Source organism: Sinocyclocheilus rhinocerous, unplaced genomic scaffold, assembly GCF_001515625.1.
Source record: "Sinocyclocheilus rhinocerous isolate Xijiao unplaced genomic scaffold, SAMN03320098_v1.1 scaffold1281, whole genome shotgun sequence".
Lineage (NCBI taxonomy): Eukaryota > Metazoa > Chordata > Actinopteri > Cypriniformes > Cyprinidae > Sinocyclocheilus > Sinocyclocheilus rhinocerous.
Window position 1 is genome coordinate 649,991 of NW_015637000.1, and position 13,080 is coordinate 663,070.

A 13,080-nucleotide genomic window follows, 5' to 3' on the forward strand; every position below is an offset into this window, starting at 1 on the left:
GCTCTTAATGCATTGTGTTGCCTTCTTGAGCATCAGTAAATGTTTTGACCTTTTGTAATTGTTATGTATGAGTCCCTCAATTGTCCTCCGAGTGAAAAGATGGATCTCAAAATCATACAGTCACTGCTGGAAAGTGGTCAAACATGCAGAAGAAGCTGAAAAACCAAAGAATGTGCAGGAGCTGGAGGGTTTTTCTGAAGAACAGCGGGCAGTTGCTCATGACAAACAAGGGACTCATGAACAACTATCACAAAGCATAAAAACAGTCATGGATCATCCAGGAAATGACACACAGTATTAAGATTTAAGGCTATGTATATTTTTGAACGGGGTCATTTTTATAAATTCAGTTTTATTTTGTCTTGTGGAGTATACATAAACATCCGTTATGTGAAATCGCTTATTCAAGACAGTACTAAATAAAAAATAACATGCAATTTTCATGATCCCTCTTATTTTGTGAAAATTATTAACATTTTGCATATTCTTCAAAGGGTATGTAAACTTATGAGCACAACAGTAAATGCTGTAGTTCCACTCAGACAGAACTGAGACTATTTACAGCTGTAATAAAAGGAAAACAGGAAAAATAAAAAGATGCAGCCCTGCCAAGCTTTCAATCTCCTGCCCGCACTATAAATCAAGACTTCAATTCAGAAAAGTTGAGCTACTTCCTTTATTGCGTCTTATCTACTGCTGATTGTGTCTATATGAATCACCACAACCAGACTCCTCACTCGGGTTTGTGGGAAGTACCGATGCTGAGCTGCCAAACACTTAACGCAAGAACTCTTCAGGTCTTGTTCAAAGGATGCTACACACACCCGAAACGGAGAAATCTACTGTGCTGAAGATAGCCTGCAAAGTCCTACCTGAACCAAAACTGAACTGAAAAATGTATAGGTTAGTATAGACGTGTATAATAAACACCACCACAAGTGGAACATCACTAAACCGATTTAATGTTTATTAGTCATTTAGCAGATGCTTTTATCAAAGCAGACAACAGGACGGTTCTTGCAGATGACACTTTTGATGCATTTATTGTTAATATGTTGCATTAAATATCCAAACACAGCAAACAATGTACTCATCCTCAAACTCAAAACACTCAGAATATGAACAAATGCTGCCACCTGGTGTCACTGTGAAAGGCCAACACAACCTCTCACACAAACACTAGGAGTTACGAGACTGTTTGATGTGTTTTATCATCCACCAGGTGAGAAATTCGGATAACCTATCAGTAGTTATCAGTATTATTCATGTACCTGCAATGGTGTGAGCGTATAAACGGCTGCCAAAGGTGAAGACGTGCAGCTCATAGAGTTTGGCGATCTTTTCTAGAAAGTCTTTGCAGTGAGGCCGCAGTCGTGTATGAAGCATAGGCTCCCCCCGTCCCAGCTGGAAATGAAAGATTCCCTGGAGAAACATTGCAAGGTAGTTAGAGAAAATTAATTTATGTCTTTACTTTGATCAATTAAACGTGTCCTAGTATTCTAAAAATGAAAGTACATCTAAACATTTGGATGGCAGTGTATCTGCTTTAGAGTGAAAAGCATATGCATATTCTATACTGCTGCATTTCAGTGCTGCCCAGCTCTATCAGAGGCTTTTAGGAACATTAACTTTGCTCTGGAAAATGCTTTAAAAGCAGCACACTGGCAAAATTTGTGATAGCAGACATCATGCAGTCTTTGAGGAAAGCATTTGAGTCTTTGATAGCTCAGTTAATGGTCTAGTAATTGTTTGGTATAAAGATCTGAGATAGTTTTTTGCCCGAGCTGATCTACTGAGCGAATGCACGCCTGGCAGAATGAAAGCGTTAACGCCTACAAGAAGAATGAATCGAAAATGGATGATAGTGGAGAAAAAGAGTATGATGCAGTCATTTAAACGGAAATCAATCAATGCTCGGCTGCATTTAGGCTCTTCAAAGCAACGCTTCCAGTTACACCCACATTCGCTGGGGTTCACAGAAATACGCAAATGAGATCACGAAGAAGTCAAAGAAAACCGTACGGCTGTCTGCATGATCTTATTTTGGTTAGTGATAAACTCTAACAAAATGAAGGTATTGTAGATAAATCACAATAACAGCACACCATTGACAGATTAAACAAATGCCATATTATTACGTTCATAAAAAAACACTAAAACCAGCAGAAACAGTACAAAATCCATGAAATATAAAATAAATACTGAGCATTATTGTTCATGAACATTTTAATTACACTACTGTTTAGGGTCAGTATTAAGACTTATTTTTAAAGAAACTGATACTTTCCAAAAGTGACAGTAAAGAGATTTATAATGTTGTATTTAAAATGTATAATTTCTAGTTCAAATAAATGCTGTTCTTTTGAACTTCTAAAAAATGCCAAAAAAAATTTGATACAGTCAAATCAAAAATTATTCAGACACCAGATATAATTTTTGATATTTTATTACTAGTGGGTGCAGGACACTATTGTTCAGTAATGTAAGTGAGGATAGCAAAAAGTAAACTGTGACATATTACATACAAAAATTCTTCATACAGTGGACTACCAGTAAAATTGATAAACATTTGAGACCAAATATTATTCAGACACTTTGATCCGACCATGTTTTGCTTAAAGGGATAGTTCACCCAAAAATGAAAATGTGATGTTTATCTGCTTACCCCCAGGGCATCCTGAATGTAAAGAATGCACTGCAATGTCTGAACTGTCCTGAGCGCGTCGGTTTACGGCGGATCGCAGACTTATAAGTGCATTACCACCACCTATCTCTGTTCAGTTTCTTGCACAGAACAATCGTTTTGTGTCTTTACACATCAATGTATCGTCACGAGCCACAGGGTTTAATTTGGTTTTGTTTATGTATGTTTTTTTGACTCCCAAATCCATGATTCCCATTCACTTCCATTATATGTCTGACAGACTGCAACGGTTTGAGTTAAAAATCTTCGTTTGTGTTCTACTGAAGAAACAAAGTCACCTACATCTTGGATGCCCTGGGGGTAAGCAGATAAACATCAAATTTTCATTTTAGGGTGAACTATCCCTTTAAGTGTTATCTGACATTATGAAGATGAATTTGTTCTGACACAGTTTAACTGTGAGGTCTTGTCATATTTTATTACTATTTTCTAAACTATAGCGAATAAACTGTGATAATGTGTGAAATGTTGAAGGTGTCTGAATAAATTTCAGTTTGACTGTACATGAAATTGATCAAGTGACAGTAAAGACATTTATAATGTTACAAAAGATTTAATCAAATAAATACTGTTTTTTTTAACTTAAAAGTATCACAGTTTCTACAAAAAATAGGCTACATTTCAACATTGATAATAATCAAATCAGTATATCAGAATAATTTCTGAAGGATCATGTGACACTGAAAACTGAAGAAATTATGCTGAAAATTCAGCTTTGCATCACAGGAATAAATTACATTTTAAGATATATTTAAATATAAAACAGTTATTTTAAATATACATAATATTTCACAATATTACAGTATTTTTGATCAAATAAATGCAGCCTTTCAAAATCTTACCGACCCCAAACGTCTGAATGGTAGTGTAGTGTGAACGTTTTAACTGTTACCTTGTTGGACATGCGCTGGCAGTGCTGTTCAGTGGTGTGGATCAGCGTTTGGTCCAGATCCACCATCAGCACTAACTTCCTGTTCCTGTGAAGTCTTTGCTGGTCCTCTCGGCCAAGCTGCTCTGCTTGCTGCTCAGAGACACGGGGACAAAACACACTGCGTTTCAACACCGGACACTGATGGACACTTTATGCACAACCACTTATTAAAGTCCATTTGAAACCATCAAAAAAAATACCAAACTGTCTGTATTTACATGCAAACATCATTGTATAAAAGCAACACTCAAACAGGTAAAAAACCCAAAGTGTGTTAGATCATAATGCTTCCACGTATCATACTTAAATGTAAACTGCATGTTTTAAAATGATCGAAATATCGTTCTGTTTGTTTGAGCATCCTGACCAGCCCAACACAGCAATGCTGGCACAACCAAGAGTGTGTGCTTCGGACAGGACTATCTGTTTGCCTGACTAAGATGTGGCGTGTGTTTTAAACTACTGTCTGATGAATTACACGCGTTACTCATAAAGGTCCTCATTTACTTAACAGTGAAGTTCTTTTTCATTCTTCGCTTAGGAGAAAATTCAAAGCTTGAAATACCCTTGCAGCAGTTTACTGTTAGTGATCATCTGAATTAAAATTAAATGAATATAGAAATATGCGCTGCAGGCTTTCCTCTCAATAGGGGTGCGTGATATTTATCGTCTATGATAATATCATAATTGCTGTTTTAATTATATGTGAGCTGACATTATCGAGTATGCCACTCACTTTGCAAAAAACAAAAACACACCTTGAGAGTCCAAAAGCATTCACTGCGTGATGAAGCCTATTAGAATAGTTGAACTTGCAGCTGCTCTGAATGTGATATGATGGTAGTTTCCTCAAATGAAACGGTAAAATGCTAATGAAGTGACTCTCAGAGCAGCTGGAGATGACATTCGTGTTCATATCATCATATAGTGAGATGGCAGAAGCTGAAAACACCGCGAGCCTCATCCGCGCTTTAGTATGTGTGTAGTAATCAAAGTGCGCCGCGCCATCCGCCATTCATTCATTGCGTAAATCATGGCGCCTTATGCGTGATATCAAATGCTTCCGCAGATTTATAATATTACTATAGCATTTCACCTGAGCATTGCGAATCACGCCTATGGCCATGATAAGCGCTGAATGAATGACAGGCTTTCTGTTGTAACATCGCGCAAGGTAAATAAGGGTGACATCTAGTGGAGAAGACTAGTGATAAGATTCACGTTAATCAGATCTTGTTTTAAATGTGCTGAGAAATAAATCCCGGAAAAGATCGATTCGCGGCTTTATTTTAAAAAACGATTAATCGGAAAATCGATTTTTTTTTTTGCCCAGCCCTACTATAAAGCAAAAACTATCCCTGTATGGGTTTTGTTTTTTATATTCATAAGATATGACATAGTTAAATAAATAACATCACACAAGCAAGAGTGTCATGTGTTTAAAAGCCACAGCAAAGTTTCCAAAAACGTTGCTTTGGCAAGCCGTTTCGAACTTCAGAAGCAAATTCAAAATGAAGTTCGTTTTGGCCTGATTTTGAATGAAATGACATCACACCAGTTCGTTCTTTGATTTCACTTGAAATATATAGGGGCCTCGCAATCCTCACAAGCGGCAAACTGCAGGCACTCACCTCAGAGCTGACCATCAGCTCGGGAACACTGTGCACCATGGAAACGGTCGCCGTAGAGATGGGCGCCTGCTGCTTTCCATTCTTGCTCTGTAGTCTGAAAACATAAAAGCATCTTCAGCACCATACAGTTACTCAAACACACTAGCAGAAATATCTCTAAGAGCCGAGACAAGTGAAAAACAGGGAAAAACAATAATAGCTTTTCTTGAATGGCTCTCGACAGACGTCTTTTTACTTTCTCAGGTAAGAGGACAGAAATAATTCTGAACTGGACACTGACAGCACAAAATAAAGATGGATATACTCACTGAGTTAAGTCCTGGCCACATTCGGCACACAAGCCCTTCATTACAACAGGATGGCTGCATTCTTCCACTTTTGCTATTACACTCCTGTTAAAAAGACAAAACAGTGTCGAAATAAACATAGCATTAATGAAATGCACTTCATCCACGTGCATTATGCTTGGGGAACAGTAGTCTATAAGCAGCATTATGGTGATATTTCAGGACTGGGAGAATGTATGCAAAGCTCTCCAAACTCCAGTGTAAGTGCAAACTAGGGCTGTGCAATTAATCGAAAAACGATTTCGGCCTCCAACGATTATTAAAATACAATAATCGAGATAAAACGATTATTGCGCCCCATTCTGCCCCCTTTTCCTGCACTGCGCTTTCGTTCCTCTATAAAAGCCCAATTTCACGTGCAAATCAGTAAAATCATGTAACGTGACTTTAGCAAAATGGGACGTGCTTGATTTATAGAAGTATATGTATTCATGTTTTTAAAAGCGTGAAAGAGAACTTGCGCTGCTCCTCAGGAAGATATATGCGCTCAGAGACGGAACACAACACGGACGTGTAAAGTCATCTTTTAGCTCAAGGTGCGCGCCTAAGCGGTGAAATACACGCAAAAATGTGTCAAAATGCGGCGCTTAGTGATTATTCATGTATACCTTCGTCGGTCATGTAATAAATAAACGTAAAGAGTTGAGAATGAATATACGATTGTAACGGTAAATTGGATCCGTGCTGCTCTTAAAGTGACAGCGGGCTTAATATTATATCTTATGCCGGGTTCAGACTACACAATATTTTTGTCGGTCACAATAGTCACTGTGTCAGATTAGGCTTGCCGCGATAGACGGTGCTGACGGTGATACCTGTGTTAAGACGCAACACCGGTTACGTCACTTGCTCACCGCGTCACCGATCCCCAACGTCGTTTAGATTTTTTATTATGAAATAAAAATCTTTTAGTCAGGGCTGGGTACCGTTCAAAAATTTTCGATATCGGTACCGATACCGATACCTTGACTTCGATACCGGTTCCTGAACGATACTTTTTTCGATACCAATTTTATGATGCCTTCTTTCGTCTGAAAGAAGAAATTCATATACACCTAGGATGGCTTGAGGATGAGTAATTATCGTTTATTTTTTTTAAAGTAGTTTTGCTACTTGGATTTGTTGAAATAGTTTAGTGTTTATTGAAGCATGTTTATCATTCAAGCAATTTTTTTTTTTTTTGAATGTCGTTCTAATGACATTCTTTTAATCTAATACTGGGTTTCTGCAGGTTTTATGAAGGTACTTTTAAGACTTTTAAAAAACATTTAAGACCAAGTAAAGAAAAGTTCAAATGAAAATTACTCCATGATTTACTCACCCTCAAGGCATCCTAGGTGTTACATGATTTTTTTTCTTTCAGACGAATACAATCGAAGTTACATTAAAAACTTTCCTGGCTCCGGTGAGAATATGCTAGTCTTGCGAGAACCAAGTTTTGTTTACAGCAAAGGAAAACCGGTCTCCTCTTGGCGTATATCAAAATCCTCCAATATTTTTCTTTACAAATCCTCGTTGTTGTACTTGTAATTCATGACCAGTGTTTTGTTTTGCTCTCTCCTCTGTGCTTCTGTGTTCGTCACATCTCACCGAAGCTTACGCCTACGTCATCCGCCAGAACGCCACTCTCTCGTGAACGCATGTACGACAGTTACCGGAAGCTAGAGATCACGGTTTATAAAGTTTTAAATAAGGATATTTTTCTTACAAAAACGCATCGATTCTCTTCAGGAGGCCTTTATTAACCCCCGGAGCTGTGTGGGACACTTTTTATGATGGATGGATGCACTTTTTTGGACTTCTATTGGACTCAACACCCATTCACTGCCATTATAAAGCTTGGAAGAGCCAGGACATTTTTTTATATAACTCTGATTGTATTCGTCTGAAAGAAGAAATTCATATACACCTAGGATGGCTTGAGGGTGAGTAAATCATGGGGTCATTTTCATTTTTGGGGGAACTATCCCTTTAAGGTATAAATTGAATACAACTCCCAACAGATCTCCATTACTTTTTTTAATTAATTTTACAACAAAAAAAAAACCTTAAGGCTTGAATTTTGAATAGCTCTGCTGTGGAAATAGCTTTTACTGTACCTTCTGAACACACTGCACAAAAGTGATGTTTTTCATCAGTATTTTTGTCTTGTTTTCATGTGCAAATGGCCAAAAATTCTTAAATCAAGATGCACTTACTTCCTAGAACCAAAATTAAGTGAGTTTATGATTAAAACAAGAACAAATATCTGCCAATGTCAATGTAATCCAACTTAAATCAAATTAATTCAAAGGGAAATATAGATATTTGACAGATATTTGTCTTTGTTTTATGCATACATTTTGTTTTGTTGTAATTTGCTCTTAAATTCAATTTGCATCTCAAGTAAATGTATCTCGATTTATGGATGGTTCGATATTTGTACGGGGAACAAAAATCATTGCAGTGTATTCAACATTTAATGGCACGACTTTATGAATTTAAGACTTTCTGCTCCTATTTAAGATCCTTTTAGGCTTTAATTTATGGAAGGGCGAATTAAGACCTTTTAAGACCTGCAATAAACATGGCCAAACATTCACAAAACTCTCATTTAAATATCGGAGGTCTTTAATCCCACAGCATTTCTGTAACAACCCTGCTGGTGGACATGTAAACATTAGGGTATCATGTGGAAAGACGATAACGATTGAATCAGACACGCGTTGAACAACACGCCTTCTGTCCAAGCCCCGCCTTCCACATACTTGTCAGCCAATCCGAAGCCAGCAAAGCACAGGGCACGAATTGATTGACATGCAGAGAGCGTTTCTGATTGGCTAAAAAGAGCGGGCCGCTCCCCCAACTCTTGTTTTGCTGTCAACAGAGCTTAGGGCTAACCGAGCTCATCTCTCAAAATACATTTCAGTGATATCTGGCTGGTAATATGAACACTTCATGGGTGATATTACAACAACCACGTGCAACGCCTTCACATGCCATTAAACGTGTTTTATTCCGGGCGCGTGGGAGTTAGCTTAGCGTGAGCACGCTCAGCTAATAAGCGAGTAACGGACAAAGACTTGTCAGCCGTTAAAGCGCCGGTGAGAGCGCGTCTTACCCGGGCGCGATGACCTGTCCGAGCTGACAGCACAGCTCCCGCACAGCTCCAGCGCGGTCTGACTTCAGCTTCCTCTCGGCCGCTCTGGACTCGCTCTCGGCGGCGATTGGCGCGCAAACCGCGATGACGGAGTCGACGTTGACCAGAGCTCCGGGCTTCACCTTCCACTCGAGCAGCCGCAGCGGACGCACTCCCGCAGGGCAGCGGACCTCCGTCACCCGCGCCGCGTTGCCCTCCGCTGCCGCTCCACCGCCGGAGTCCGCGGGCTCCGCCATCAGAGCTTTAAAGCGCACGAAGCGTTCGATGAGAGTTAATAAAAGGAGTAAAAAAACAACAACACGGAGGCGCGCAGCGATGAAAATGAGCTGTAATGCAGGACAGGCTGAGGCGCAGGTTCACTCTTCCCGCCCGTAAACAGGAAACACAAGGCTGCAGCACGAGCGAGAGTCTTTCCTTCTTCTTCTTCTACTGTTTATTGGCGGTTGGCAGACTAGCTTATTAGTGCATTACCGCCACCATCTGAACTGGAGTGTGGAGCATCGATGCATGTATATGCAATGTGACATCCTCCGAGAGTCTTTCCACTTCCGGGAGACTTTAATAACGCTCTTAATTTAAAATACAAATATCAGAGTACAATCTGTAGTTCATAATAATAAAAATAACAATTATATACTTAAACAGTAATGATAATCATATTTTATATAAATATTTAAAAAGTTGTAAAAAAAAAAAAAATAATAATAATAAATATTTACAGTCACATCAAACTGGTGGTTTAGAGAACATCTGACCTGAGCATTAGTAACAAACTGTGTCTATCTGTCCCCTCCCCCTCTGAGACAGACAAAAGCCTGGTTTGTGTGATGTAATCTGATGAAATATCATGATCACACCAGCTGCTTGGAAACTGGTCAGTGGGTATATTTTCACTGTTTTTGACCAGATGGAGTTTCAAATCTTGAATTTCAAAGAGGAAAATGCATCTGTTATATATTTCATCTTTACGTGTATGCATTTCGCAGACTCTTCTATACAAATGTGACTGTTTTGTCGGTATTAGCTTTTTGCAATTATTATCACAAGAAGAGAAAAACGTAACATTATATAGACATATGGCATGCAACAGTACATTAGAACAAAAATCTCTGAACGTGTGTGGGGGTCACAAAATTGAGAAATTAAAAATAATAATAAATAAATAAAATACATGAAAACAATCAAATTAATTAATAATTACATTTAATAAAAATTACAAAAAAATAATATTTTACCTCTGTTTGTTTCAGATGGGGGAGGCTTACAGTGCTTTGTACTTTTAATCATAAATAGACTATATAGACGTGTTGCCATTTTGCATAGTTGTGATGATCCAAATATTATTAATATTCTCAAACACTGGAGGGAGTAACACCAAAGTAAAAAATAAAAATAAATATTGTCAAGTGTTGAATCTCTATACAAATTAATCTCACTTACGTTTCATTTTTTTATTTAAGTTTATTTTAGTTTACGTTTATATTATTTCTGTGTGTTTGTATTTGTTTTTATTATATTTAATTCATTAATTTGCTTGTTTGCGTACTTATTTAGTTATTTATTATGTAATTCTCTAACTTGCCTCACTTTAAACATTTACTGTCACTTTAATTAAAGACACACACTCCGCATTTCACATAAACATGTTTTTATTTTGTTTGTTTTTTTCTGTATATTAATATTATTACTTAGTTGTTTATCGAATTCGATTGCTCAAGTTATTCCAAAAGCACAATAATATTTGGATGTGCTGTTAGAGGGGGAGCACCACAGATATGCATAGCTAGATTCCACATTAGCAACTGCCGTCCGCCATATTGGAACGGTCACCGCGGGTCCGTGGACACTCGAGAGCAAGTTGCCTGTGTGTCTGCAACCCTGCATGTACAAATATCTATATCTGCAATAGACATCAGAAGAGGATAACACAATACAACAAGACGTATAGCCGACATTTAAAAGGTACTATAGTTTAAAACCTGTAATATTGAGTTAACGCATGTTATAAACCCAAACCAACACATTCTTACCCATGAAAGTTTATCCAGTTTCTTCAAGAATTTAAATTCCGGCCGTTTTTACAACCAGAGGCTGCGCTTGAAACTCGTTGACTTTCATTGTGAGTGTGTCGACACATTCTAGCACTTCCTGATAACCAGCAGCACACTTACAAAGCATTAACATGGAAGCAATAGCCTAAATAATGTAGTTACTACAGCTAACTGTTTACTATTGTAACACTCTCCTTTAAACAATGCAAAACAGCTTTCAGAGGTCTGATTATGATTCATTTATTTTGTTGAAAAAAAAAAATTTTTTTTGTAGTTCACTTTCGCAACTGTATGTATTTATTTGTTTATTTATTTATTTATTGGTTGAAGAACAGGGTTTTCACTGTGGGAAAAAAAAAACATAAATAAGCTCTAAAATATTTTTATATTTATTTATCTATCTATCTATCTGCCTGTTTATTTCTTTGTTGGAAGAACAGGGTTTTCACTGTCAAAAAAAAAGCTCTAAGATCTAAAATATTTTTAGAAATTGTCATTCAAATATTTTTTCAAACCCTTATCCGTAATTCTTATGCAGTAAATCATGAACTACTGGAATATTGTGGGGTTTTGTTGTGGACAAAAGACTGCACGAACAAAAAAGAAATTTTTTTCTATGTGCCATAACAATCCTGCATATTCTGGCTATGTCTTACAGTAGCACCGTGCTGTTTTTTAAAGTACTTTAGAGTGTAATATCACTACCATGTATGTGGTGTGTGCATGAATATGGTCATTTGCAACCCAATCCTGAAAATGTGTTTTTGTTCATGTTCTGCCATCTCTTAGCATGGCAGTCACAGTACCTTTGTTAGAGTTACTATAGTATTTTGGCTGAAACTGTAGTTACCTGAAACTATTTTGCAAGGGCAGCGATTCATGTTTCAATTCTGTTTTTAGGACAGAAGCTCTCTGTTTGGGACATTGGCTCTTTGCACTTTCTCAGTCTCAGTTTATTTTCTTAGGCTTCAGTTAAGGTTGTGTCAGCGTCATATGTCTCTGTTACGGCGGTGTCCTCGGCTCATAGGCCTCCAAGTGCTCCAGCAGAAGTTCTTTCCTCACACAGGTGGGTTGCTTTTGCTTCATTGGGGTCTGACTTCATTTTAAGGTTGGAAACACTCTGTGTGTTATATGACAAAGCAAGCACTGCATTATAGTGAAGGAGAGAGTATCGCCAGTGATGCCGGGACTGTGTTGTGTTCCTCTAGAGTTGTAAAGCGTCACAGGCTCTTTAGGAAGCTGCTGCTTGGCGTTTCGGTGGGTGTGCCGCTCGGGCTCGGGCTCGGGGGGCAGTATGCGGTCTCAGAGCCCAGAGAGAGGAGGAAGATGAAGATACTAGCTGAGGGAGTCTGCAGGTGAAGATCCTGTAATAATGTTCATTTGTTTAATTTTAGCAATTCATCAGTACATCTGCAGTTTTACATACATCATTTTATATCACCAATTAGTGCTGTCAAACGATTAATCACATCCAAAATAAGTTTTTGTTTACACGTGTGTGTGTACTTGTGTATATTTATGATGTATATATATATATATATATATATATATATACATGCAACTATTTTTATGATTTTTAGTATTGTTTATATAGTATTATAGTACTGTATGCATTATTACTTACTTTTATTTTGGATGCGATTAATCGTTTGACAGCACTAGTATTTCCATTTTCTTTTTTTTTCTTTTTGGGAAAAGATATTGATGCTTGTATTCAGCAAGGATGCATTAAATTGTTCAAAAGTGACAGCAAAGACATTTAAAATGTTACAAAAGATTTATACTTCTAACAAATACTGTTCTCTTGAAATTTCTGTTCATCAGAGAATCCCGAAAAAGATGGTTTCCTCGCAAATACAAAGCATTTTCAACATTAATAATAATAACTTTCTTGAGCAGCAAATCAGCATATTAGAATGATTTCTGAAGGATCATGTGACACTGAAGACTGGAGTAATGATGCTGAAAATTCAGCTTTGATCACAGGAATAAATTACATTTTAAAACATTCACATAGAAAACAGTTGTTTTAAATTGTAATATTATTTCAGATATTACTGTTTTTTTTTAACCATTTTAAATGCAGCCTTGGTGAGCATAATGTTTTAAAAAAAATAAAATCTTAACCCCAACATTTTGAATGCTACTGTATGGCATTATAGCACTCCAAAGACATTTAGAATGTTACAAAAGATTTATATTTCAAATAAATCTTCTAAGAAAATTCTATTGAACGTTCTGTTCTTCAAAGAATCCTGAAATAGATGTATCACAGTT

At 37.3% G+C, this 13,080-nt stretch overlaps 1 protein-coding gene across 3 annotated transcripts in view; it reads right to left on the bottom strand.

Annotated features, from left to right (window-relative positions):
- The window catches only part of ctdp1 (CTD (carboxy-terminal domain, RNA polymerase II, polypeptide A) phosphatase, subunit 1), a 125,668-nt gene extending 116,508 nt beyond the window's left edge, over window positions 1–9,160 (bottom strand). For all 3 annotated transcript variants that reach the window (XM_016563127.1, XM_016563128.1, XM_016563129.1), the window contains exons 1-5: window positions 8,714–9,160; window positions 5,575–5,658; window positions 5,267–5,360; window positions 3,597–3,725; window positions 1,272–1,422 (exon numbers count right to left, since the gene is read on the bottom strand). In XM_016563127.1, coding sequence (XP_016418613.1) covers window positions 1,272–1,422; window positions 3,597–3,725; window positions 5,267–5,360; window positions 5,575–5,658; window positions 8,714–8,988 — 733 coding nt within the window. In that variant the 5' untranslated portion in view covers window positions 8,989–9,160. The remainder of the gene's footprint in view (window positions 1–1,271; window positions 1,423–3,596; window positions 3,726–5,266; window positions 5,361–5,574; window positions 5,659–8,713) is intronic.
- Between the last annotated feature and the right edge of the window lie 3,920 nt (window positions 9,161–13,080).